At 44.9% G+C, this 27119-nt stretch overlaps 1 protein-coding gene across 1 annotated transcript; it reads right to left on the bottom strand.

Moving 5' to 3' along the window:
* Nucleotides 1–18658: 18658 nt before the first annotated feature.
* LOC146177326 (uncharacterized) lies at nucleotides 18659–25809 on the bottom strand. Its single transcript, XM_084580749.1, has 3 exons — nucleotides 25804–25809; nucleotides 22519–23299; nucleotides 18659–18663 (listed from the first exon to the last, which is right to left on the bottom strand). Exons 1-3 carry the CDS (start codon nucleotides 25807–25809, stop codon nucleotides 18659–18661), a joined length of 792 nt encoding a protein of 263 aa, XP_084436875.1.
* Nucleotides 25810–27119: the final 1310 nt, after the last annotated feature.

The following is a 27119-nucleotide window of genomic DNA, read 5'->3' as shown; positions in this document are numbered from 1 at the left end:
ATCAACGGTTTCACTTCGCGCAGAAAACAGACAGTCTGTGGAGTTCCACAAGGCAGCATTTTAGGCACTGTCTTATTTAATCTAAATATTAATGACATTGTAGAGATTGTCTCAGATACTAAGTTTATTACATACGCACATGATAAGAGTTCCATAGTAACGTCACATTCTGAAGAGGAAGGAATTACTAAAGCAAATATTTTTGTGTAAATTGAACTCGTGGACTTCTTGTAATTAATTAAAAATTAACGCCACCAAAACAAAAGTAGTCATCTTTAGAACAAAAGGAAAACAAATTTCCTTTACAGGAAGACATAAAATTTAGGTCTATACCTATTGATGCGGTCGACAGCGTAAAGGACTGGGGGTATATTTTAGTGCAACTTTGCAATGGGACGATTATATCAACAGTCTATTAAGTTAATTGAAATGTATAACCGGAACATTAAATGGCAATCGCTACGCTTTTCCAAAAAGAGCTAAACTAATAGTCTATAATGCTCTCTTTGTCCCTCAGTTAAACTATTGTCATTTAGTCTGGGGAACAACCACGAAAACAAACCTACTGAAGCTTCAGAGACTACAAAAAAAAATGTTTCGGATTATCGAAAACATTGAATACGCAGCGCCGACATCGCACATTTTTGCATCGCTTAATCTGATGAGAGTGACTAATATGTATGAGTATAAATTATGCCGACAGTACCGTATAAGTAACGAACAACACAGTTCAGCTTTTTTAGTAATGGCAGACTTATGCCAGAATAATTCCGGAAAGGTGGAAAATTAAAAAATGCCGCACAATATATGGCGAACGTATGCTTCGAGTATTCTTTCAAGGTTATTTAATATTTTTATAAGAGAAGGCACTGACATACTCAAAACCTCGTACTCAAACATTTACAAAACATTTGCTGCTTCTTCATTGTCCTTTTTTGTGAATACACGCACCTATTACTCTGCTTTAGTTTTTAGTTCATTATAATATTATCATTAGCTGTGATGTGATTGTGATGTATTTTTATTGTGTTTTAGATATGTCCAAAAGTTTTTTTTTCTGTTTATCCCGTTTGTATTTCTTATGCCTATCATACGTGTTTTGTTTTCTGTGTATATATATTTTTTCTTTTTGTCCCACTCTGCTGCTGCTGTACGCCTTATGGGGGGTCGAGGACTTCTCAAGCCGTAGGCACACGGCTTTTCCCTCGGCCTCCTTCCACCATTTCGTGGTAAAATAGAGCATGTATGTATGTATGTATGTATGTATGTATGTATGTATGTATGTATGTATGTATGTATGTATGTATGTATGTATGTATGTATGTATGTATGTATGTATGTATGTATGTATGTATGTATGTATGTATGTATGTATGTATGTATGTATGTACGTATGTATGTATGTATGTATGTATGTATGTATGTATGTATGTATGTATGTATGTATGTATGTATGTATGTATGTATGTATGTATGTATGTATGTGTGTGTGTGTATGTATAGAGGTTTACCAGAGAGGCGACAACTAGGAGTAGGTTTCCTTGTCAATAAGTATATAGCGGGAAATATAAATGAATTCTATAGTATTACTGAGAGGGTTGCAGGCATCGTAATTACGCTTAATAAGCGGTATAAACTGAAGGTTGTACAGGCCTATGCACCTACATGTAGTTATGATGACCAGACATTTGAAAGCTTCTATGAAGATGTAGAGTCGGCAATGCAAAAAGTAAAGACGCAGTATACTGTACTAATGGGCGACTTCAATGCCAAGGTAGGGAAAAAGCAGGCAGGAGACAAGGCAGTAGGTGACTATGGCACTTCTAGGAACAGCAGGGGAGGGTTACTAGTTGAGTTTGCAGAGCGCAATAACTTCCGAATCATGAATACCTTCTTCATCAAACGGAAGAACCGGAAATGGACATGTAAAGGTCCTAACGGAGAGACTAAAAATGAAATCGACATTATAATGTGTTCAACCCCCGCCATTATGATGCAAGATGTAGAGGTAATCGTGAAAGTGCGGTGCAGTGACCACAGGATGGTGAGGTCCCGAATTAGCCTAAATCTGAAGAAGGAACGCAACAGATTAGTAAGAAAGAAACCCATCAACGAATTAGCGGTGAGACGGAGGGCAGAAGAGTTCAGGATCTCGCTACAGAATAGGTATTCAGCTCTAACTGAGGATGGCGACATTACCCTAGAGGCAAGGAACAATAATTTCAGAGATATCATATTACTGAGTGCGTGGTAGAAGTAGGCGGTAGGATAGTAAGAGAGGATACCGGTAAGCTGTCTAAGGAGACGAAAGATTTGATTAAGAAACGCCAGAGTATGAAAGCTTCCAATCCAATAGACCAGATCGTATTGGCCGAGATATCAAAGCTAATCAATAAGCGCAAGGTGGCCGATATAAGGAAGTATACCATGGAGAAAATTGAGCATGCTGTAAAGAACGGGGGAAGCCTTAAAGCGGCAAAGAAGAAATCGGGCATAGGCAAAAACCAGATGTATGCGATAAGGGACAAGGCGGGCAACGTCATCACTAATATGGACAAGATAGTCAAAGTAGCCGAGGAGTTCTATGCAGATCACTACAGTAGCCAAAGTAGTCAGGACCGTAATGACATTGGCGGTAGGGAAAAACAATCAGACGTTCTACCAGTGACGAAGGACGAGGTCAAGAAAGCACTAGAAACAGTGAAAAGGGGAAAATCAGCTGGAGAGGATCAGATAACTACAGATTTGCTGAAGGACGGGGGGATATCGTGCTAGAAAAACTGGCCACCCTGTATATGCAGTGCCCGGTGTCATCGACGGTACCGGAACCATGGAAGAATGCAAACATTATCATCATTCACCAGAAAGGGGACTCTAAGGACCTTAAAAATTACAGACCAATCAGCTTGCTGTCTGTTACGTATAGGGTATTTACTAAGGTAATCCCTAATAGAGTCAGGACAACCTTAGACTGCAATCAAGCAAAGGATCAAGCAGGGTTTCGGAAACGATACTCTACTATCGATCATACCCATACCATCAATCAGGTGATAGAAAAATGCTCGGAATATAACCAGCCCTAATACATAGCATTCATTGATTACGAAAAAGCATTTGACTCAGTTGAAACCTCAACGGTGATTCAGGCATTTCGAAGTCAGGGGGTAGACTAGCCGTAAGTGAAATTGCTGGGAGATATATATAGTGGCTGCACAGCAACCATAGTTCTGCATAAAGAAAGTAACAAAATTCCCATTAAGAAAGGTGTTAGGCAAGGAGACACAATCTCCCCAGTACTATTCACAGCTTTTTTAGAGGAAGTATTCAGATACTTGGAATGGGAGCAGTTAGGGATAAGGGTAGATGAAGAATCCCTCAGTAATTTGCGATTTGCTCATGACATTGCCTAGATAAGCAACTCGGGGGATTAACTGCAAGTAATGATTGTTGACTTAGATAGGAAAAGTAGAAAGGTAGGCTTGAAAATCAATATGCAGAAGACTAAGATATTGTTCAACAGCCTCGGGAAGGAACAGCAGTTTACGTCAGGTAGCGAAATACTGGAAGTAGTAGGCGAACATGTCTACTTATGACAGGTAGTAACCGCAGATGGGGACCATGAAAAGGAAATAACAAGAAGGATAAGATTGGAATGGAGCGCATTTGGCAAGCTCTCGCAGAATATGACTAGCAGCTAACCGGTATCGCTCAAGATGAAAGTATACAACAGTTGCATCTTGCCTGTGCTCACCTATGGGGCTGAAACGTGGAGGCTACCCAAGAGAGTTCTACTTAAGTTGAGGACAACCCAGAGGGCTACGGAACAAAAATGGTAGGGGTAACAATAAGAGATAGAAAGCGTGCAGAGTGGGTCAGAGAAATAACTCAAGTTACCGACATTCTAGTAGAAATTAAGAAGAAGAAATGGACATGGGCAGGACATGTAGTGCGAAGAGAGGATAACCGATGGTCGCTGAGGGTAACAAACTGGATTCCAAGGGAAGGAAAGCGTAGCAGGGGGCGGCAGAAAGTTAGGTGGGCGGATGAGATTAAGAAGTTCGCAGGGGTCAAGTGGATGCAGCTAGCACAGAACCGGGTTAAGTGGAGAAATATGGGAGAGGCCTTTACCCTGCAGTAGGTATAATCAGGCTGATGCTGCTGCTGCTGATGATGATGATGATGATGTATGTATGTATGTATGTATGTATGTATGTATGTATGTATGTATGTATGTATGTATGTATGTATGTATGTATGTATGTATGTATGTATGTATGTATGTATGTATGTGTGTATGTATGTATGTATGTATGTATGTATGTGCATGTATGTATGTGTGTATATGCAAACATTACTTCATGTTGCTGTATTTATAAAGCCCGAATTTATTTTGCAACAAATATGCAAGAATGAAATGACCCTTCAGATGCCAATATCTCAATCATAATATATGCACTATTATATGCCATTACAAATTCTGCAAAAGTAAATTGCTGCTTGATTTTGTTTGCATAACCCTCAGTCTCGCCGACACAGAACGTGTCTCTGAACATACTTAACCAGCCAAAAGACGATACACAGCAAAGAGGAGGACAGGACAAGGCTGGACTATCAACTGAATGGTTATGATCGGAAGAAAACAACGACGACTCCTTCCGAACATTCAGTTGATAGTCCAGCCTTGTCCTGTCCTCTTTGCTGTGTATCGTCTTTTGGCTGGTTAAGTATGAACCCATACCAACGTGCCCAGTCATCAACCTTGTTGTGTCTCTCAACATAATGGCTCATTTTTCAAGTCTGCGTGTGTGTCTGCATGTGTGTCCAGCATTCCATTTATACAAAACATCGCAGCAGCAGTTTGGTCAACCGGCACCAATGCAGAGTATCACGATATATGTACTGCTGCATATTTTCGCTTAATTAATTACATAACTCACATTTACATTTTTTGGTATGTTACTTTCAAGTTATACGGTTTACCACCTCGAAACAACTCTCGCTATGCGCTCAATGAATCTCGCTTTCTCATCCAGAACACTTGTCCTCATGTCACGTCCTATGAGAATAAGAAAAAAAGGGGGGGGGGGCAGTCGACATTTGATTTCATATTAAAATCTAACACAAGGACAAGAGAGAAGAAAAAAGCAGATAAATTGAGGAGGAGAATATGCGACACCTGATCTGCCGTTCGAGAAGAAGACTGAGGGCGACAACTGCTTTCACGGAGGCACCTGACATGAGAGCAAGAGAACATGAACCAAAAAAAAAAAAGAATGGGGGAGACAGATATTGTATACAAAGACATAACATGAGGACACGTGAGAAAAAAATGGGGAGTGAAGCGTTCGACACCTGACATAAATCGGACATGTGAGAAAAAAAAAACGGTGAGGAGAAACAACTTATAGCGTGAGTTATTTCGAGATTGTAAGCCCTACGCGAACGTTCCCATGAGAAATGAGGGTCGTTGAGCTATGTGGGAACTCACAGAATTATTATTTTTTCACTAGACGATCGCAAAATACTCAAGCTCGAGTGGATGAAATCAATCTAGTAACAGTCCTCAAGCAGCATAAGCTCCGAAGTTGTCTGTAGCCTGCATACGTACATTAATTAAATGAACAGCCACAAGCTTATCAAAAAGTTTGCTTCTCCTACGTGTGTTGGCGAAGCTTGCCTACGCTATGCAATCGTTGCGATTCGCGTGGAATAAAGCGCATTTGTCCACGACTGTACGTTTACATTAACAATAAAAATAAAATGAAGGGGCTGGAAGGTAAACACATATTTATTGATTTTATTTATTTCTTTTTCTTCAACGGTTCCTTTCGGGACATTACGTGAAGATATTACGACAAAAAAATATTAGACATTAATGAAAAATGGACAAGAATTACTTTGATGAATAGGCTTCCTCGATGGTGGTCTCGAACAGTCGATGATTTATGATGGTAGCCACAGCGGAGAGGTCATTCAGTCACGGGCAGTTTTTAAGAAAAATGAATGCTGGATTGGTGGTGGTATGTGCACGGTCAGGGTAAACAGCGTTCGGATGGTTATGGCGGGAAATGCGATGCACACGTGCAAATAATCGGTTGGCTTGTGGAAAGTTGTGAAATAACTTGTGAAATAAGCAGAGATGTGCTGCGTTCCGACGGGTGACTAGTGTAGGCAACTGCAATCGTGATTTCAGACCTGAGATGCTGGTGTGATAGGAGTAGTCGGATATTGCATCGGACGGTAAACACAAGTGGCGATCTGGCGAACCATGTTCACGATTAGTATTTCCTACGCTTCTTTCTCGGCCAAACGAAAATAATTTGAAACCAATGAACCAGCGTAACTCGCACAAGAGGGTGTTCCTTGATGGCACGAATTTTCGCCGGTCGGTGCTATGACGCCACAGTGACCACCAATGCAGATCGGGGTATGTTGCTGGGTGAGTTGGTTATTGATTGTCAGAGAAAGAACGCTAGCAGACGTGAGTGTACTTCTCTTCCTTGTCTGTCGTCTGCCAGCGTTCCTTCTCTCACAAAGCAGATCACTTTTTCGTTCTGGCACAGACAACACACCTTTCCTAGCTCAGGCCTGGTGCCGCACCCAGAAGCACAACATATTGTTACGAAGCGGCAAGACAATAAAGACAGGAGACAGAACATGACCGATGACGATGGTAGATGACGTTTAATGAATGTTCGCGGCGGGCCTTGCGCGAGCGCTCCTGCCCGCGCCACTGCCCGCTTCTTCTTCTTTGTCGTCCGTAACATGACCCGGGGCCACCGAGTGATCGTGGAAGAGGAAGTTTAGCGATTTTAATGATTTTATGGCGTGATGATGGGCGTGTCTGGATGCTTGAAGAAGAGGAAGAAGGAAGAATAGAACGGCTTGCCGGTACGATGCCTGATGCTTGGGTGATCCGCCTCCCTTGGAGCTGTCAACCATCCGTCACCAGAGTCCATGGGGCCGATGGCTCGAGGTCACGTCGGGCAACTTGGGCGGGGGTTGCGTGTTCGTGTCCATCGGCTCCTTCGGGTCATTCGGGTCTTTCGGGTCCTTCATCTCGGTTCTGATTGGTCTGTTCTCCTTGTCTTCAGGTCCGGGCTGGGGGCTGGGCGATGGTAGTTGTTTAGGTCTGGGCTTGAAGGGCTGGGGCGAAGCTGCTCGACGATGTCCCTGGGCCTTCGGTGGTGGTCTCGGCTTGAAGATGGCGTCGAAGCTCCAAGGTGAGGATGGGGATGCCGTACCCCGAACCTCCAACCAAATGTTACGAAGCGGCAAGCCGATGAAGACAGGAGACAGAACATGACCGATGACGATGGTAGATGACGTTTAATGAATGTTCGCGGCGGGCCTAGCGCAAGCGCTCCTGCCCGCGCCACTGCCCGTTTCTTCTTCCTTGTCGTCCGTAACAATATTCTCTGACGCGTACACTGCGAGATACATTCAAAACAAGAGGAACTCCAGCACACGACACGTATTCCGCGCGCCCGCTTGGAAGGGATATTGCGACGCGGGGTCACGTGACGGGCATCAGCCAGTAGGCGAGCCGGTGGTGCGCGGAAAATGAAGGCGGTACTCTGAAAATTTCCACTGACTCTAGCGTATAATATCTCTACCCCTTTGTATGAGGAGAACCGCTACATTTATCGCGAGCAGTACAACACGCCTTCTTGCGCTCACTGCTGGCATGATTTGAAATAAAAGTCCAAGCACATGTAGTCGAGCCTTCACAGCCGGTCGGTTGACCTCAGCCGTGGAAGAACAAAACCAAAAGACTCGTCTTAGCTGCGGTAGCGGAAAACAGGACAGATTGATGTTGCGTCGATGGCGTTGCAGATTGTATTGAAAAGCCGAGAAGAAAGATGCACTATTATTTGTGCTCAAGCGGAATGTGTAATTTTTAATTAAGCTTCGTATCTAAATAACGTCTCTCAACGCTTTAAAAAGCAGAAATCTTTAATTGAATGTTAAGACTGTTTCAGCCAATTTCTGCTTGCTAAGTCCAGCAACAACGCACCAGCGCGAGTGCAAGCGTCAGCAGTGAGAGCCAACGGCGCCAGCGCCGAGTGCCATGGAGATGCGCACCGCTAGTGACGCCCACCGTGGCACGGCGCTGACAGCGCCGACGCTGAGCGCCGACGCCCAGGTTATGTCGTTGGCGTTGGGCCTTAAGCCGACGCCCCAGCGTCTAAGCCAGTAAGTTTCACGCTTCATTCAGAAGCTGCGTTTAGAAAAAGGTTTATTAGACACTATACAACATGTGCGACAACGAATGTCCAAAACTGAAAACGTACAAGGTTACCAACAAGAGAGAGTGCACATAACATACCTTAAGTCGAAAAAATACATCAAAATGCACTATTTACTTTCCGAAAAATTAGTAATTGGCTGATTGTAATGATATATACAGATTGAATTGACATTGTAATTGAAATTATGCAGTGTACAATAATCTGATAATAAATATACAAACATATACAGCAGTCACATAGACACTGTGTATTGCACATGTTTAACGTTATACGTATACAGCTGTGAACTTACATAAATATTTGCAGTATATTACAAGTACCAAGGTGGACTGAAACCCATCCGAACGCGTCCATTCGACAGAGAAACAACAGGGCAAGAACATATATATTGGCAAAGGAACTCTCGCTCCCCAAGGTATAAATTTTCCTTACCAAGAAAGCTTACTATCTCATTTCGCTTACGCGCCAGGAGGACAGCCTTACAGCGAGTGCGCTTTAACGCGAACACGCCAGCTGCAATCAGCAATTGTGCGAAGCGACCGCGAGGACTTCTACCATTTATCGGTACCCCCATTCCTGGTATCCCCATTCCTGATGATGTGCATTAAAGTCCCCCACTATAAACAGTGGCTGGTTGCTTGAAATTTTGAGGGCCTTGCGAATTAGAGCTCAGAACCTCACCTTTCTTTGCCTGCGTGAGCTGTATAAATTTAGAATAAATAGACTAGGGTCGTTCTGTCTTCCAATTAAAACTTCTAAAACACGTTCTCAATCTCTCTTGACTCTAGCTCATGTTCAATGGCCGCAATATTTCTTTTCACGGGCGTTATGACCGAGAATTTCTGCCACTACCATTATGAAATGCCTGATAGTCTGATAACTTTGCGACCCCCCCCCCCCTCGTTTCTTGGAGAGAAATTGCCAATGGTGTCTCACCTAATAGAGAAAGCTATGTTTTCACAATCGGCCGCTTGCGCAGGAAGACGTGACAGTTCCACTGCCAGATTTGTTTTCATTTGCAGGCCTGGCCATTTTGCAGTTGCAAGACGATGTTCCATATTTTCTTGCCACCAGTTCATGGTGCCCATCCCATGCCTTAAGCTTTGGCATTCCTCAGCCTGTTTCTGAACTGTCCCGAGGACAGCTTGAATCTGGACGTTGATATGGTTCATAAATTCATTCATCTTGGCATATAACCTTTCCGAATTTTCCATCCTTTTCTCCCTAGCTTGTATCGGGTCGGTGTCGTAATTGTGCATTTCACCAGTGGCGGGAGGGACGCCTTTGTTACCATCTTATTCTGTCCCGGCGGTTTTTGACGGACAGCTGGGGAGGTCGTTTGTCTAATGGGTTGTTGCAGAGGAGGGGCTGCCTGCCTCTATGGTTTCTTTAAATTTTGGATCTCGGACCATTATAATTCGACTATCCCCGTTAATGTTTCATCCTTTTGCTTAATTTCCCAATTTCCTCGTCTCGTTTATCTCTGTGATCACTTTCCTTGGATACCTTGCTCGCAATCAAGGCAGATAACCGACGCCGCCCGGAGAACACTCCTATTCTTGTGCCAGGAGCCAGTCCAGGGGGCGCTCGAGCTCAAGGGATACTGCCAGCCCAAGGAGACGAGGTAGGAGCAAGGTACCATTTCACCAAAAAACTATCAAGACTGTTTTAAATTTGTTCTTGCCGGCTATCTGTGCAGTACTCATTTTCATATTTACCATGTTATGTTGTAATCTTCAAAAATCAGATCCGGCTTCCACAGTTATATGCACTATTAAAAACTAAACCGAAAACAAATCACCAAAGCTCTGCTCGAAACGCTACAATATACTGTTAATCCAAAAATACTGGTCGCTAAAAAGAAGTTCGAAGAAATCGCCTTAAAAATTTTGGCACATAAGCTTGTTATCAAGGGTATCACACAACACTGTTAAGCCTTGACAGCGGCTCCTCTTATCGGTGCTGACAAGGACATTGTATCCTTACTCATTAATAATCGTTATACAGAATAAGCATTCCGGAGGCTTACTAGCATTGTCATTTAAATTTCTACGAAGCGCCTGCACTCGCAGTGGCCTTATATCTCGCCGGTCCAATGCCACTGCACGTGCCTAGGCAGGGCCCAGTAGAACGGTATTCGGCTATGCTAGTATTTGATATACTAAATCTCTATATTATGTCGAACACAACACCAATTTACAGTGCACCAGAATATACAGTGTGGACAGGAGGGATTTTCTGCTAGCCTCGCCTGAAACGCTGCTGCCGCTCATCGAACCAGCTGCCGCAGTGTACTCGAAAATGAAGCACGACGCGGTGGTGCTGCTGTCAGCCATTCCTGGACACGCTTAGGCGTCGCAATGTAATCTGCGATTTCGTCTGCAGATAAAATCGGTATTTTGTGTTGCGCATGGCACAAGAACGAAATATTTATTTTTGGCTACGGATCATGCACCCCGAAAGTGTTTTGAGAACACAACAGAAGAGAATCAAGCGCCGTTGATATCAGTAGGTGTCTGGCGGTGCTGCGACCGCACTCTCTAGAAATCGGTCCGAAAGAGGCCTCGTTTTCCGGGTACACGCAGAGGCCCCTTTCACCGCAGTACATTTTTTAGTTCACTATAACAAAGTACATATGTTAAGCCTATGTTTGAGAAGCCTTCCAAATGTTCCGGAGTAACCTAGTGGGGGTTTTTAGATTTGTAAGGAGTTCAAATTATGAAAATACCTGAATATCATTTCTACATTTCTTTCTACATCTCCCAGTGACATTTGAGATATATTGCAGCCATATTTCGACATTCTACTTGCAATATATGTAGTGTTCTAATGTCTTTAGAATGCCACGCAACATGAGGACTTCTAGCCTCCTTTTCGATCCATTCGAAGTTTTATGGACATCGACGTGCAAACTCCACCCTTTTCCCAATCTGGACCCTTAAAGCTGTGGCGGTGGTGTTGAAAGGCGTCTAGAGGCTGCCACTGCCGAGCTCACAAGTACGCTAAAATTATTGCAGGTTTAACTATCGCAATCCGAGTTGCTGAGCAGCTGCTCTGTTTAGCCTGGCTGCATGTTGTTCAGCTTCCATGTCGGAGGTCGAGGCTGTTGGCGTAACTACAACGAATTTGTAAGCATAATACATAACGAGATAACAAAACTGTTCTCTTCGAGGAGGAATTGTCTAAATCGATGACCTTGATGAAGCCTGGTTTATAGCTCTTTTAGTAACTAAGGGGCTTACGGGAACAGCTAGGAAGGCGTGGTGTTGGCGCGAGTCTTTCCTTGTTTTACAAATTTATTTACAACCCTCGTCTGCATGCAGGAGTAATTGTTCTTGCACTTCGCTCTTTATTCTTCACTCAGTGTATCAACAAGAAAACTGGAGCAAAGTGGCTGGCATGGGTCTTTTCGGTCTAACGCGGCGAAACGACTCAGGATATTGAGTTGGAGGGGGGAGGGGAATGTGCAAGGCTCTGTTACTTCTAGTCGCGATAACTCGGTGCCTTTCTGAGCTCTATCTCACGCTACGCTTTGATTCTCACGCTAAGCTTGTTGCATCTCATCCTCCATGTAGCTCGTATGGCGAAATGAACCGACTGGCTCCGAGAATGGCTGGTGGCTACAGATGTCAAGTTTCGTAGGAGACATTTATAGCTCCTACCTTTGCGTAGGACATAAACCAAAAACGCAATCGAACGTTGGTTCGCTCCGCCGTAATAGATACGTGGCAGGCGTAAAAATAGGATGCGAAATCACCATTAAAGTTAACCTCTTAAGCGGCGCACTATAAAGCAGGAGTAAAAAAAAACAGAAATTGATGTTGATAATTTGCATTTGTTTCCTAAATTAACTATGATAAAAAATACAGCCGCATTCACAAACATTTAGTAAATTTTTTCGCATGTTCCATTTTTGGAACATTGGCGTTTTTCTTATGAAAAACACAAATTTTGTCTGGAATAACTTTTATTGACTGTTAAATCAGGTTTTACTCAGGTTAGTTCAGTTCAGTTCAGTCGTTCAGTCGTGTCCGACTCTTCGTGACTCTATGGACCATATCACGCCACGCTTTTCGGTCTCTAACTATCTTCCTAACATCATATAGCTTCATCTGCAGCGCCTCGAGGATGCCATCTAACCATCGCGTTCGCTGCCTATCACTTCTCCGCTGGCCCTCAACCTTTCCCAACATCAAATCTTTCTCCAGCGACTCTTCTCTTCTCATCAGATGACAAAAGTAGCTGAGCTTAAACTTTAGAATTTGACCCTCCAATGAGCAGTCAGGGTTTATGGTCGACAATATCGACTGATTTGATCATCTGGCCGTCCAAGGAACTCTCAAGATTCTCCGCCAGCACAAAAATTCAAACGCGTCAATTCTTCGGCGGTCAGCCTTCTTCACAGCCCAACTCTCGCATCCATACATCACAACTGGAAATACTATAGCACGAGTTATACGGATCTTGGTTGGCAGAGTAATGTCTCTGCTCTTTACTAGGCGGTCAAGGCTAGCCATGGCTCTGTTTCCCAGAAATAGGCGTCTCCTAATTTCATGGCTGCAGTCTACTTGCGGGGTTATCTTGGAGCCCAAGAAGAGAAAATCTGTCACAGCTTCCACTTTTTGTCCCTTGATGCTCCAGGACTTGATGGGGCAAGACGCCATGATCTTTGTCTTTTTAATGTTCAGTTTAAGCCCAAACTTCTCACTCTCTTGTTGTATGCGCAACAAAAGTCTCTTCAGTTCCACTTCACTTTCTGCCAATAAAGTGGTATCATCCGCATATCTAAGGTTGTGATAGGTCTCCCAGCAATCTTCACTCCAGCTGAAGACTCGTCCAGACCAGCCTTCCTCATGATGCACTCAGAATATAGGTTAAATAGGCAGGGCGACCGTATGCAGGCTTGTCTCACTCCTTTCTCAATCGGAAACCAATCAGTAAGACCATGCCCAGTTCTGACTGTGGCCTCTTGCCCTTCATACAGGTTCCTGAGGAGATAGATGAGGTGATTTGGAACTCTCATCTCTTGGAGAGCTTGCCACAATCTGCTGTGATCTGCGCAGTCAAACGCTTTCGCATAATCAATAAAGCAGAAGTAGATGGGTTTTTGGAACTGTCTTGCTTTTTCCATGATCCAGCGAAGGTTACAAACTGGTCTCTAGTTCCTCTGCTCTTGCGAAACCCAGCTTGCACGTCCGGAAGCTCCCGATCAACACAATGCTGCAGCCTACCTAGGAGGATTTTCAACATCACCTTGCTAGCATGCAAAATAAGCGCGATCGTGCGGTAGTTGGAACAATCTTTGGCACTGCCTTTCTTTGGAATGTGGATGTAAACTGACCTCCTCCAATCCCGTGGCCACTGCAGGAGTGTCCAAATTTGCTGACATAATGTATACAGAACGTTAACAGCGTCGTCATGGCTGAGGTTTTGAAGCAACTCAGCTGGAATGCCATCAATTCCGCTAGCTTTGTTCTTAGCAAGGCTGGATAAGGCCCATTACACTTCTCTCTTCAGGATGCCCGGCTTGAGATCAGTAATCACAGCCGTCTTATGTTGGGTTTGCACATCCGGATCCTTCTTGTACAATTCTTCTGTTTATGCCTGCCACCTCTTCTTTATCTCTGAGGCTTCAGTGAGGTCTCTGCCTCGTTTGTCCTTTATAACGCCCAGCTACGCACAGAAGCTTCCTTTGATATCTTTGATTTTCTTATACAGAGCTGTTGTATTTCTCAATTGGCTGTTGTCCTGAACTGCTTGGCACTGTATGTTCAGGAAGGCATTCTTATCGCTTCTTGCGATTTTCTTAAAATCTGCATTGAGAGCCTTGCATCTTTCTTTTTCCCCATAACTTTTGCTATCCTCCTTTCCTAAGCTATTTGCAAAGCCTCTTCAGATAACCAGTTTGCTTTCTTGCATTTCTTTTGCTTTCGAACTACCTTAGTAGCAATTTGTTCTATTCTATCACGCACATCAGTCCACATCACTTCAGGCGCTCTGTCTTCTGCATCTAATTATTGAAATCGATTCCTCACTTCAACAGCATATTCTGATGGAATTTGATCCAGGTCATACCTGAAAGGCCTTCTAGTTTTTTGCGTTTTCCTCAATCGAAGCCTAAATTTGGCAACAAGAAGCTGATCATCGGTGCCACAATCGGCCCCAGGCCTTGTTTTTACTGCTTCTCTAGCGCTTCTCCATCTCTGCCGGCAAAGAATATAATCAATCTGATTCCTGTACAGACCGTCCGGTGAAGTCCATGTGTACAGGCGCCTCTTGTGCTGTTGAAAATGAGTATTCGTTATGGTCAGGTTATTTTCTTGACAAACTCTACTAGCCTTTGCCCAGCTTCGTTTGCCTCACCGAGACCGAACCTGCCTGTAATTCCGGATATTTCTTCACTCCCCACCTTAGCATTCCAGTCTCCAATGAGAAAAAGGACGTCGGATGACGGAGTGCGGTCTAAAAGGCATTGCAGGTGAGCATAAAATCTCTCAAAGTCAGCTTCTTCAGCAGTAGTGGTTGGTGCATAGACTTTTATAACGGTTATGTTGAAAGGCTGACTTTGGATCCAAAGTGAAATCATTCGGTCTTTTTTCGGTTGTACCCTAGCAATGTTTCGCCCATTCTTCTGTTTACTATGAGAGCGACCCCATTCCTTCTCCTGGATTGGTGCCCACAATAAAAGACACAATGGTCGCCGGAAATAAATTCTGCCATTCTGGTCCACTTGAGCTCGCTGATACCCAATATATCAATGTTCAATCTGTCCATTTCTCGCTTAACGACATCCAGTTTACCTCGCGTCATAGATCTTACATTCCATGTTGTTATGTGGTATATATCCTTGCAACATTTGACTTTCCGGTCGCTTCCCGATACATCCACAACTGAGCGTCCTTTTGGCTTTAGCCCAGCCGCTTCATTCGTCCTGGAGCTATTAGGAATCGCCCTTTGTTCATCCCCAGTAATATGTGGGACGCCTTCCAACGGGGGGGACTCATCTTCCGGCGCTATATCATTAATGCTATTGTGACTGGTCATCGGGCTTTCTTGGCAGGCTTTCTTGGCAGTGGGTTGCCATTACCTTCTCCGGTGAATCATATTTTGTCAGAACTCTCTGCCGTGACCTGTCTATCTTGGGTGGCCCTACACAGCAGAGCTCACGACTTCATCGAGTTTCGCATCCTCTTTGCTGGAGGTCAGTGAACACTTCCCAGGCAATGATATGTTGCAAAATATTTCGCGTGCAGCCGCTTTTTCCACTGCTGACACTGGTTCGTCGTGTATTTCTTGCACTCTTCACACCTCCCCTGAGTTGCTGAGATGATGTAGTGGCCATGAGAATTCCTATTCTCGCGTCTCAGATGAACCCGAGGTCCTAGCCGCGCAGTGATTCTCTCCTTGAGGTGCAGCAAGGACATGGCGACGTCCCGCCGAAATGCTATATGCGTCATGGTGGCATCAGTCTCTTCGTGAAGCTCGCAGTGCAGGAGCTAACCTGTTACGACAGCCATGTTCAGACAATTGTTGAAAATGTTCCACCACGATTTTTTGCTTGGAAGTCTTGGGCGATAGTTTGAATTGAAGGTTTGGTTAATTATGCGGAATGTCTACTGTTTTGTTTGCGCGTCAGAAGAAGCGTTTTGCAGTTTCAAGAGGCTCATGTCTGAGGTGGCTTGAAGAACCTGTAACGACTGCATTGTCGTTCCACCTGCATGTGTAGACCACCCCGTCACACTTGTAGTAGAAAGAACCTCTTTCCTTTCTTCCGACATTTTTCAAGCGGTTCAGTGGACAACCGCCGGTTCTTGTATCTCGTACAGTCCCCGTTGCTTGAATCCCCTGATCAGCCAGTTTCGTCAGGAGACCTTTCGAAGATAAAAATTGTCAAAGTAGACTTCGCGCTGGTCAGGGGCGTGCACGACAGATACCATATTGCTAACAACCCTCAGCCCAAGAGGTGCCTTCTCGCCCTTTTTATTTTCTCCCGCAATCATCCATATCTTATACCCAAATCGAAGAGGTTTACCGCGAATGATCATTTTGCACGAATGGTGGCCATAATAGGGCACCATTGAGTCGTCGAGGCTGAGGCTCTTTTGTAGCACTCAAAACTGACGGAAACATTTCGAGATTTCATCGTAAAACAGCTCAATCGTTCCCCTCTTCTCGCCTGCTTTCAACAGAGTGTTGTCCACTACATGAAAACCCTTCCTTTACGAAAATGGGTTTTGAGTTTCTGGTTTGGCCTTAATGTTTTCTTAATGAGTACAAAGGAACTCAACAGACATTCAATACCTTCTGCGTTTTAGCAACAGTCTTAAACCAGATTTCCAATTCACATTTCACATTATTTTTTCTTGTTTTGAAAATCAAAGGCTTTTTTTGTGAACTGCTAATGTGTAAGCACAGAATGGTAAAAGTCGACGGAAAGTATGATGTGTATTTTCTCGGTCATTGCGGCCACCCATTGAGAGAACACGGGGTGTTTCAACTTGAAACACAGTGCAAATTATTAACGATCCCTACATGTGCATTACTATTACTGCTTGATGATTTTGGAGGACGTAAACATAATTAATGAGGAACAACATAATTTTAAAATCGTTTAATGAATGCTACATGCCCTTCCATTACTTCTGCACAGGAAGGTGGCCTGAAATGATTTAATGCAAAACGAAGCATTAAATTGGTCATTTGACAGGAATGTGCGTTTACATTTCCTTTCACACATGCTATGTTTAAACAGTAATCACTCAAAAGGAGACAAAGAAGAGAGTAGTTTACCGAGTGATGCATTCCCCCCCCCCCCCATGAGTGAAAAAAAAAACACTACAGCGCTTGTAATTCATGATATTTTGCGTGTTTCTCAAGCTTTTGAGCTCCTTCTTGCTGTGCGTATAGATTAGCCGAGCCCTCGGGCATCGCATCGCTTCCCAAAATATTTACATACAAATAAGATTTAGTTACAAGCAAAATAGTGTCGTCGCTGCTGCGCTTGCCGGTAGTGAAGCTTGGTCGCACTTTTTTCATTGAAGGTTTGTGCCACAGCTCCGTGTTCAGCGAAAATTACACCCACGGTAGCAGAACACCACCGAACGTCCGGCGCTGGCAAATTTGGCATGCCAAACTCGACATGTTAAAATGATTCCATTGCGCAAAATAGTGCGCATAGCATACAGAACATTAGTTGCAAGTCGGGGGAGCGGGCAGCAAGTTCCAATGGTGAAGAAGTTGTAATTGTTAGAGCGACAGCAATGGGCCTGTACAATTCAAAACATGCTTCGAAACATGGTCCAAATCTTATGAATGCGATCATGGCATAACATGCAAAAAAGCTTCCAGTAGGTTCAGGTCTTGGCCTGGCCGAGTGGTTAGCGTAGAATGCTACGGAGGAAGTATAGTACCGAGTTCGAAGCACGCTAGTGCTGCAGTTTTTTTATTTTGCCTAGTTTTCATTTTTTTAGCTTTTTAATTTAGTTGAGGTGCTTCGTTACTTTTCAGCTTGTACTTTTTATCTGAGGCGTTTTTTTCTCTCTTCGTGCTACCAGTGCGGCGCGGGACAGTATGCCGCGTCCCAGTACGAACTGTCTCCAGCGTCATACTGGGCCCATAATCAGGTATGCCACGCGCGCTGGGACCTAGCGGCACTGGTTTTTATTGCCTCAGCCCGCCAGCCTTGTGCTTAATTATGGCCCTAGACGCAGACTGTACGCTGCCTTTCAAAAAAAAAAATCATTTATCGTCAAACCAGCCAAACTGCCTTTCGAAACCGAAAGTCCCTCTAGGAACCGGCCGGCAGTAAAAAGAAGCCAGAAAAGCCATCAATAAGTCAATCCGATTCGATCCGAAGTCGCCAGTGGCAAAAAAGTTGCGACGGCGCCATGCTGCCTTTGTTGTCATGCGGTGTGGTTGTGAACGCTATTTCCTTACGCTGTGCTGCTTTTTTGTTCTGTGGTTCTTGGAATGGGCCGCAGAACTGACATTTGACATGTGCACTTTGATAGACGTTCTGAATGAAGTACGTGATGTAGTGATAAATAGGTTGTGTGCCGCACACCGCTTGCACCGCGCCGTGGCAACGCCGGCATCAACACGGAAGAAGGAAATGGACTGGCGTGATTGTTTGCAAATGTGAGTACACTGCTTGAAAATATTTTTATTTAATATTGCTATTGAATGAAGTACGCGTTGTTAATACTGTTAGGGTTTATTTACAGAGCGATTCTGCACCTTAGCCTGATGTGCTAAGTAACAGATGGTGAGCTTCTTCTTCTTCTTTCTCTATCCCGGAGAGCCTCTTTTTGCACTTCCTTCTCCTCTTCTGTGCGCATGCCTGACATTTCCCCCTTCGCAGACGAAGCCCCTGGGCTTTCAGAGTCCCCAGAGAGAGTGGCAGCGCTTCATTCTTGCGACATGAACTACCTGTGTTTTCCGAGAGGGGCGACCGTGGGAACATTGGCGAGACACGACGTAATTCAACTCGTTGATGCGTTTGAGCACAATAAAGGGACCTGTGTAGTGCGACAACAGCTTCTGGGACAAACCACGCTTGCGGATAGGTGTCCAGAGCCACACTAAGTCGCCGGGAAGGTAGGAGACATCCTGACGCCCATGATCGTAGCGCTGCTTAGAGCGGTCCTGCGAGGCCAGAGTGCGTAATCGGGCGAACCGACGAGACTCTTCAGCGCGGCAGAGGGTGCTCGAAACAGACGGCTCGGTGTCGAGAGAGAACGGCAAAATGGTGTCAAGAGTACGTCGAGGCGGACGGGCGTAGAGGAGGAAAAATGGGCTATAAGAAGTTGTCTCATGCTTTGAGGTGTTATAGGCTTAAGTAATGAAAGGAAGCACGTCATCCCAGTTCTTGTGCCGCGAGTCAACATACATCGCAAGCATGTTTGTCAGTGTCCGGTTTGTACGTTTGACGAGGCCATTTGTCTGGGGATGGTACGGCGTAGAGTGACGCAACTGGCAAGTACAATAGCGCAGAAGCTGTTCCACAACATCTGCCGTAAACCGGCGGCCTCGGTCACTAATAATTACACGAGGAGGTCCATGACGGAGGACGACAGCGTGAAGAAGAAAGAACGAGACGTCAGCAGCGGTGGCGGAAGGGATGGCGGCAGTTTCACAGTAACGCGTGAGATGATCAACGCACACGATGACCCAGCGATTGCCTTTGGACGAGCGGGGAAACGGGCCTATGAGGTCAACACCCACTTGCTCATATGGTGTGGTCGGTGGTGTCACCGGATGTAAGTGGCCCGGCGGAGAAGTCGTGGGGAGCTTGAACCGCTGGCACTGCACGCAGGAGTTCACTTAACGCTGAGTCGTTCGACGCATATTTGGCCAGTAGAAACGTTCCTTAATGCGCGTAAGAGTCCTGGCAAACCCCAAGTGCCCAGCTGTAACGTCATCTTGCATAGAGTGTAGAACAGAGGAATAGAGGCTAGCCGGAACGACTAGCAGAAAGCGTGCACCGCCAGACGAGTAATTTTTTCGATACAGCAAACCATCACGAATGCAGAAAGGGTTCGCAGATGCCGGATCACGAGCTTTTTTAAAAAGTGCTACCAAGTCTTGATCTTTTCGTTTTTCTCGCTGGAAAGTGGCAAGATCCGGAAATTGTACGGAAACGGCGGCAAGATAGTCGTCGAAGTTGTCATCGCAGAGGGTAGTTGCGAGAGGCAGCCTCGAGAGGTAGTCAGCGTCAGCGTGTTGGCGGCCACTTTTGTACGACACTGTAAAGTTGAACTCCTGAAGGCGTAATGCCCAGCGGGCCAACCGACCGCAGGGGTCGCGCAGATTCACCAGCCAGCAAAGCGAATGATGATCGGTGATGACTGTAAAGGAACGTCCATAAAGGTACGAGCGAAACCGCTGTACGCCAAAAACGACGGCAAGGCACTCTTGCTCTGTCACGGTATAGTTGCGTTCAGACTTGCTAAGGGTGCGACTTGCGTAAGCGACAACGTGTTGGTTTCCGTCTTGCCGTTGTATGAGCACAGCACCCACGCCGATGCCACTTGCGTCAGTGTGGAGTTCAGTGGGAGCTGTCGGGCTGAAATGACGCAGTATGGGCCGCGAGGCAAGAAGAAACTTGAGCTGGCGAAACGCAGAATCACATTCAGGAGTCCACTTGAAAGGAATATCTTTCTGCAAGAGGCATGTGAGGGGGTAGGCTACGTCAGCAAACTTAGGGATGAAGCGTCGAAAGTAAGAGCAAAGTCCCAGGAAGCTCCTGAGTTCTTTCACAGACTTGGGCTCTTTGACGCAGCTGACAGCTTCAATCTTCTGTGGGTCAGGCCTAACACCGTCTTTGTCAACCAAATGCCCAAGCACAACGATCTGGCGTTCACCGAAGCGGCACTTCTTAGAGTTCAGCACGAGACCCGCTTTCTCCATGCAGTTAAGGACCACAGCTAAACGGCTGTTATGCTCGGCGAAGGTCCTCCCAAAAATCACTACGTCATCTAGGTAACACATGCAAATTTGCCACTTCAGACCACGCAAAAGAGTGTCCATAAATCTTTCAAATGTAGCCGGAGCGTTGCATAGGCCGAAAGGCATCACGTTAAATTCATATAACCCATCGGGAGTCACGAATGCCGTCTTCTCCTTGTCTTTCGGATGCATCGATATCTGCCAGTATCCGGACCGTAAATCAACAGATGAAAAGTAGGAAGCTGAATGGAGGCAGTCATTGGCATCATCAACACGTGGGAGCGGGTAAACATCCTTCTTGGTGACAGTATTGAGGCGGCGATAGTCGACACAAAATCGCCAGGTGCCATCTTTCTTTTTCACGAGAATCACAGGGGCGGCCCATGGGCTAGATGATTCCTGAATGATTCCTCTTTGCATCATATCACGGACCTGTTCGTCAATTATCTTACGTTCTGAAGGTGAAACACGGTATGGTGTCTGTCTAATCGGGTGTGCAGATCCAGTGTCGATCATGTGATGGGTGCGGGAAGGCGGAATCGGTGGTGGCTGATCTCGAGCAAAGTCGAACACGTCCGCATGTTTCATAAGAACCTCCACTAATATTCGCTGGTCGTTGGTGGGTAGCGATTCATTTATCATAGACTTAAACTGGGAATCAGCATGATCGGGACGTCTAGTTGAACGAGCAACGCCGTCATTGAACGCGGCGATGTTCATAGAAAGGCGTTCTTCAAAGTCGGCGAGTTTCAAACCACGCGGCAATACGGCAGGTTCATTGGTGTGGTTGACAGTCCAAAGCGTGGTACGGCCCTCGTTCACTCGGACAACGCTGCGGGGCACCAACACACTTTTTTTGGCACCGGAAAGGGAAGTGGGTTCCACCAGAGCGTCGAAGGCATTGGGAACCGCACCCGAAGACACAACTGGGACGAAGATGGCGGACATCGCCGGAATGACGGTATCTTCGAAGACAGAAAACACTTGGACCGCCCGCGGCGATTCTACTGTGAGGGCCGATCGAAGGCTGGGGCTTATTGATATCTCGCCACTGTTGAAGTCGAGAGTTGCGCCACACTGCTGTAAAAAGTCAACTCCTAGAATAACGTAGTGTGTAGAGCGAGGGAGCACCGTAAATTCAGTTCTAAACTCGTGTCCAGCCATCGCTACATTTACATAACAAATACCAAGCGGAACCAACAATTCTCCCCCTACACCTCGAAATATGACAGTTCTATCCCAGCCAAACATAATTTTGCGGCCGAGACGGTTCTTAAAATCTAAGCTCATCACGGAAACTGTAGCACCAGTATCCACTAAAGCCCTAACACAAACACCATCCACTAACACTTCCAAGCAGTTCTTCAGCATAACGACCGGTAGAGGAATTGGCAATATCGATGACCTGGCGACCGCACCTCCATCGGCCGCACACGCTAGTGTCCCGGTGGCGGAGAAGAACGGCGGGGAGAAGGCGATTGTCGGGAGCGGCGGGCAGGAGGAGTCAGGCTGCGATCAGAAACTGGCGAGTCGTTGCGTGGTGGTACGTAGCGGTAGGAGCCCGAAGGGGGAGGATAGGTCGGGTCATGGACTTCTGGGCTCACAGTAGAACGGCGATTTGTCCATTGGCGCTGGTAGCGTGATGCCGGGTTCCGGCGGCGGCAGAATCTGGATATGTGGCCAAGCATACCACAGCGGTAACAGACGGGTGATTCACGAGCACGGTCCAAATAATAGGCCTCGGTAACAGGATCGCAGCGATCAGCAAAGTCCAGCCGCTGGGGTTGTTGCGGAGGATGTGGCGCCCTGTAGTGGGTACGGGCTGGGGGAGCAGGGCCATATGAGTCGTTTCGGTGGTCACGGACGGGAGGAGGAGCGGTAGAACGCCAAGAAGAGCGCTGGATGGGAGCTGCCTGCAGGGAGCAGCTATCACAGGGGATTGCACTGCGGTTCACATCTTGATGGCGGGAAAGCTCATCACGGACAATTAGGCGAATCATCTCTGCCAAATTCGGAGGCTCATGTGAATGTTCGTGAGAATCCACGCTTGCAACAGTGGTCACGTTAGGCAGACGGCCGAATTTCGGGGTTATGCGACGCAACTTTAAAGTTTCGAAAGTGCGACAGTGCTTGATCACGGCCGCGGGAGAATCTAAGTTTTCTTTTGTAATTAAAAAGTTATATGCATCCACCGCGATGCCCTTTAAGAGGTGGCCAACTCTGTCTTCGTCAGACATGCTCGGATTGACCGCTTTGCAGAGTTTTAGGACCTCTTCTATGTACATTGTACATGTTTCACCAGGCCCTTTGGCTCGCTGGAATAAAGTCTGCTCAGCGCATTTCCGTTTTGCCGTGGTATCCCCAAAACAATTTCGAAGCTCCTCTTCAAAACGTTCCCAGCTCGTTAGAGACGCTTCATGGTTCTCAAACCATGTCAGGGCTGTGGAGTCTAAGAAAAAAACAACATTTGCCAGCATTACAGTAGCATCCCAGCGATTGTACTTGCTCACCCGCTGGTAATTGGTGAGCCACTCATCCACATCTTCGCCAGCCTTGCCAGAAAAGGTCCGCGGCTCACGGACCTTCTTCCTTCTCCTCTTCTGTGCGCATGCCTGACAATACTGTTGCCTGTGGTCTCAATTTAATACAAGCTACGAACTCGACCCAGCCTGCTTATTGTGAGGGCGAGCCAGTCACTCTTCGGAACAAGAAGCGTGAACGTTTGGGCGAGTTGGTCAGACATACTTAACATGAACGGCGCGGCAGAAAGATTTGGCGCTTGCCTGTGTGTGTTCTCTGTCTTCGTTTCTTCCTGCCGCGCCGTTCAAGTCAACTCTTCAAAAGCGGTCGCTTTCATATGTATGCTCGTCCCTAACGCGAAGCCGTTGTACGATATAAGTACAGTGTTCTGCAACTTTATCGAAACCGTCATGGAAAATTTGGCCGCCTCGGCCGGTTCCGATAATGTTGCAGAATACTGTACAATGTTATGGTGTATATTTCTAGATATAGTTGTAGCTGGTGTGTATTAGATGCACGACCAGCTTCGCGATTGTGATCAGCACCCCGAACGAGTTTTCAATCTTTTTAAAAGCGCCTATTTTTGTAACTGTGGGTGCATTAATACGATGAGTATAACCAGCGCGCGAGAAACAGGTTGTTGCTGTGGCGCATATCTCACAGTGGTCGCTGCATTTAGTTTCGGTGCTTGTATGCTTGAACAAAAATAATCTAAATCATGGCTGACGCCAAGGTACAAACTCATGTAGTAGTACTACTGGTAGAATGACGATTAGAAAGAATTATTTGAGTGACCACACGTAGTAAAATGTGCATGTCAAGAATAATTGCTTTCATTACTTCATAGTCTTGTATTTTTGACGAATTATATGTATCCTAGTGTTCACAACACAGGCAGAAATGAGCTTTCAGTGGGCACTTGCATTCTTTGGTACTTTGTGTCGTGGCTTTTCATTGAAGCGTTGAAGTGATGCAGTAGTAAACAGTTTCAAACGAGAAATGAAAAAGCCATTTTACCTTCCTTAATGTTATGTCCGCTATGGTTCCAGGTAATTTGACTTTAAAGGCCTTTATTTGTGTAAAGTTCGTTGGTTGCCTTACACATTGTACACACATTTCTCAATACACCAGCAGTGAAATTAGTTTTGTGCTATTGCTAGTATTTCGGAAGAAAAAAGTTTGACCGACATCATGGCATAAGCAGCTCTTCTGTGCATGCACATTTTTTGCAACTTTGATATCACCTAGGATTGAGATATGCAGGCCCTGATAAACATATTTTATGTGCTCAGAGTAAAAAGAAGAAAAAGTGCAGAATGTCAAGCATATTTCTGATTGCGTGAGAACAAATCTGAAAGGAGGATGTTTTAATTATTTTTTCACTGCGGCTGTAAGGCAAATCTACATAAAAATTGCAGAATATACAACCACTTAGATGTTTACAAATATTTTTTTTTTCATATATGGAATGCAACACATTAAACACGGTCCCAGATTTGGCGCATTCAAGCATAGTAGTCTTATTGAGTGATTAAAGAAACACCGTTCCTAATTTTTCTTAGAATTTAAGAATCAAGTTTCTAGGAGGAGATGAAAATGATAATGAGACAATATGTTGCATTGTACTGTTTCCAGCAATGTTGTCAAAGCTGAAACTTCCTTGTTTTTTCTCTCATTGGGAGAACGGCCTAAATTGACAGCACAAAAGCAGCAAATAGGCTCCCCGCTCCTCAAAACATTGCCCATAAGCTAACCCCGTGACCTTGGCCATAAAGGAAAAGCATGCCTGATCACGTTATAGTGAGCCCATTCTGATCTGTGACATACGCAGGGTGTGGCGGCATCACTATCCTTGAGTGTGCATAGATGCTCGTAGCACCGCCTTAGGAATTCAGTTGGGAATGACAGTTTCCAGTATTTCTTTTCGCAGTGCATCAACGATAGCCTACGCAACCCCTGTTCTTTGCTTTGTCTTTTTGCTGTTGACATACTTGCTTTATTGTTCTTTTGTAATAGGCATTTATTCATAAAATACATGTTGGGATCTTTTTGCCCCTATTAGGTAAATTTATTTGTTTCTTCGTAGCTTTGCTAGAGCAGTCATTTTCAAATTATTTATTAGTTTACTGTTCAGTTTTGCAAGTCAGAAGTAATACTAGATAAGGAAATCAGGTTTTGTTGCTTGAGAAATTTGAACAGAGCTTAAACAGAATGGGGACGTGTGAAACATCCGACAAGGTCATGTTGGAGTGATTTAAAAATATTCGCTTTGCAATGACATCGTACACACTTTTTTTTTTTGCTCTAGAATGCACTTAGCTATGCTAAATGAAGAAACTAGCCATAGTTGCAGTGTGAAGGTTGGAAATTTCAAAACAGTTGTGTTTATGCATTCATATATGTGTCACCTTAAGCTGCTGCTTGCTCCCACAAATGGCTTGTACCGCTGCATACTGCTTATGTAACAATTTGACAGTTGTTCATAGTGATGTAATTGCATATGCAATCTCCCCACAGTACAGGTCTCAGTCTTGACATAAGGGTAAAATTTTAGCAAAGGGCATTGTGTTCACTACTTATGCACCTCCATTCGAACACTTACAATGATGCTTGAGAAGCTGCATGTTTCACATTTGATAACATTGTTGAAAATAGAAGAACGCAGTGTGTTCTCTCGAACTCTTTTTTTCTCATCACCTTCAAGAGTACTTTATGGGCTGATAAGGAGGTTTTTCTTTGAGTTTTGAAGGAATTTACTCTGTTCAAACATGCCATAATTGGGAAAATGTTTCATGTGTTTTCTTTTTATGCATAAAAGAAACATTCATACTCCTTTTAAGCACCAATTTTCTTATCTATTCTGTACCTTTAAAGTAGGTCCACCTCACACTTGTGGAGAAAAAATAGGCTCTTTTGAATCATGACCTTTTCATCTTTAGGGAAACTGGAAAGGCTCTCTTATACAAACGAGAAGCACACCATGCAGGCTGGTTACTTTTGGCAAACAGTACATTGCATTGAGGCTGAAGTCCAGTACTTTCTTAATTATGCTTTGAGCAGTTGTCTTAAAGCTGTTTGCCCGGAATCCTTATGATTGTAGGTACTGAATATATAGCTGTGTCTGTTTTCAATACCAGGAAAATAGTTGTGTGCTCGGTCTCACTTGTCGATTTTTCCCTCTTTATATACGCAGTTACCTGAGCACTTCAGACTGGCCGATGCCTGGAGCCTGCCTGCTGCTCACCTACACCCCACAGCACGAACGAGGAACACACTAAATCATCTACCAGCAAGCACACTGCAGTGCCCTTCTGCAACACACCCTAAGCATAGCTAGAAATGGTGGTATGAATGGATAGCTGCCTTGGTTTAGTTGCTTTATCTCTTTCTTTGAAATCTTTGTTTTACTAACGGTGTAGTCAGTGAAAAAAATCATTCTGAAGAAAATTTGTTTGCATTGTTGTGAATAGCAAAACCAAATTTCGTACCATGTATGATGTGTCTGAAAGTTATGGTTTTGTGTTTTCTCTGCGAACGGTGCAGCATGTTTCTCCCACCAACTGCTAACTATGAGGGTTTGAAATGTACAGGTGCCAGGAGAACACAGTGAGTCATGGCTCTTGTGTCTGAAATTATCTCATGAGTCTTCCACCAAACTTGGTTCCACATATGAATGCTTCAACGGCATGTGCTGAAGTGTGCGTAAGCTTATCCATGAGCTGGAAATGAAGCTTGAATTATTTTAAGTATTGTGAACATTAATACAAAGCGATTTCATTTTGTATTTGTTAGGGTACACGTGCGACTACTTCACGAAAATGCCACTTCACCTCGAAAATGGCCTGTCTTCTATGCTGTGCAGGGAAATAAAGTAAGTTTATTTCCTTGCATAGCATAGAA

Source organism: Amblyomma maculatum, chromosome 10, assembly GCF_055883805.1.
Source record: "Amblyomma maculatum isolate TAMU_Amacu chromosome 10, ASM5588380v1, whole genome shotgun sequence".
In the NCBI taxonomy this organism is placed as follows: Eukaryota; Metazoa; Arthropoda; class Arachnida; order Ixodida; family Ixodidae; genus Amblyomma; species Amblyomma maculatum.
Note: the sequence above shows the minus strand (reverse complement) of the source record. Positions and strands in the feature narration are given on the sequence as shown.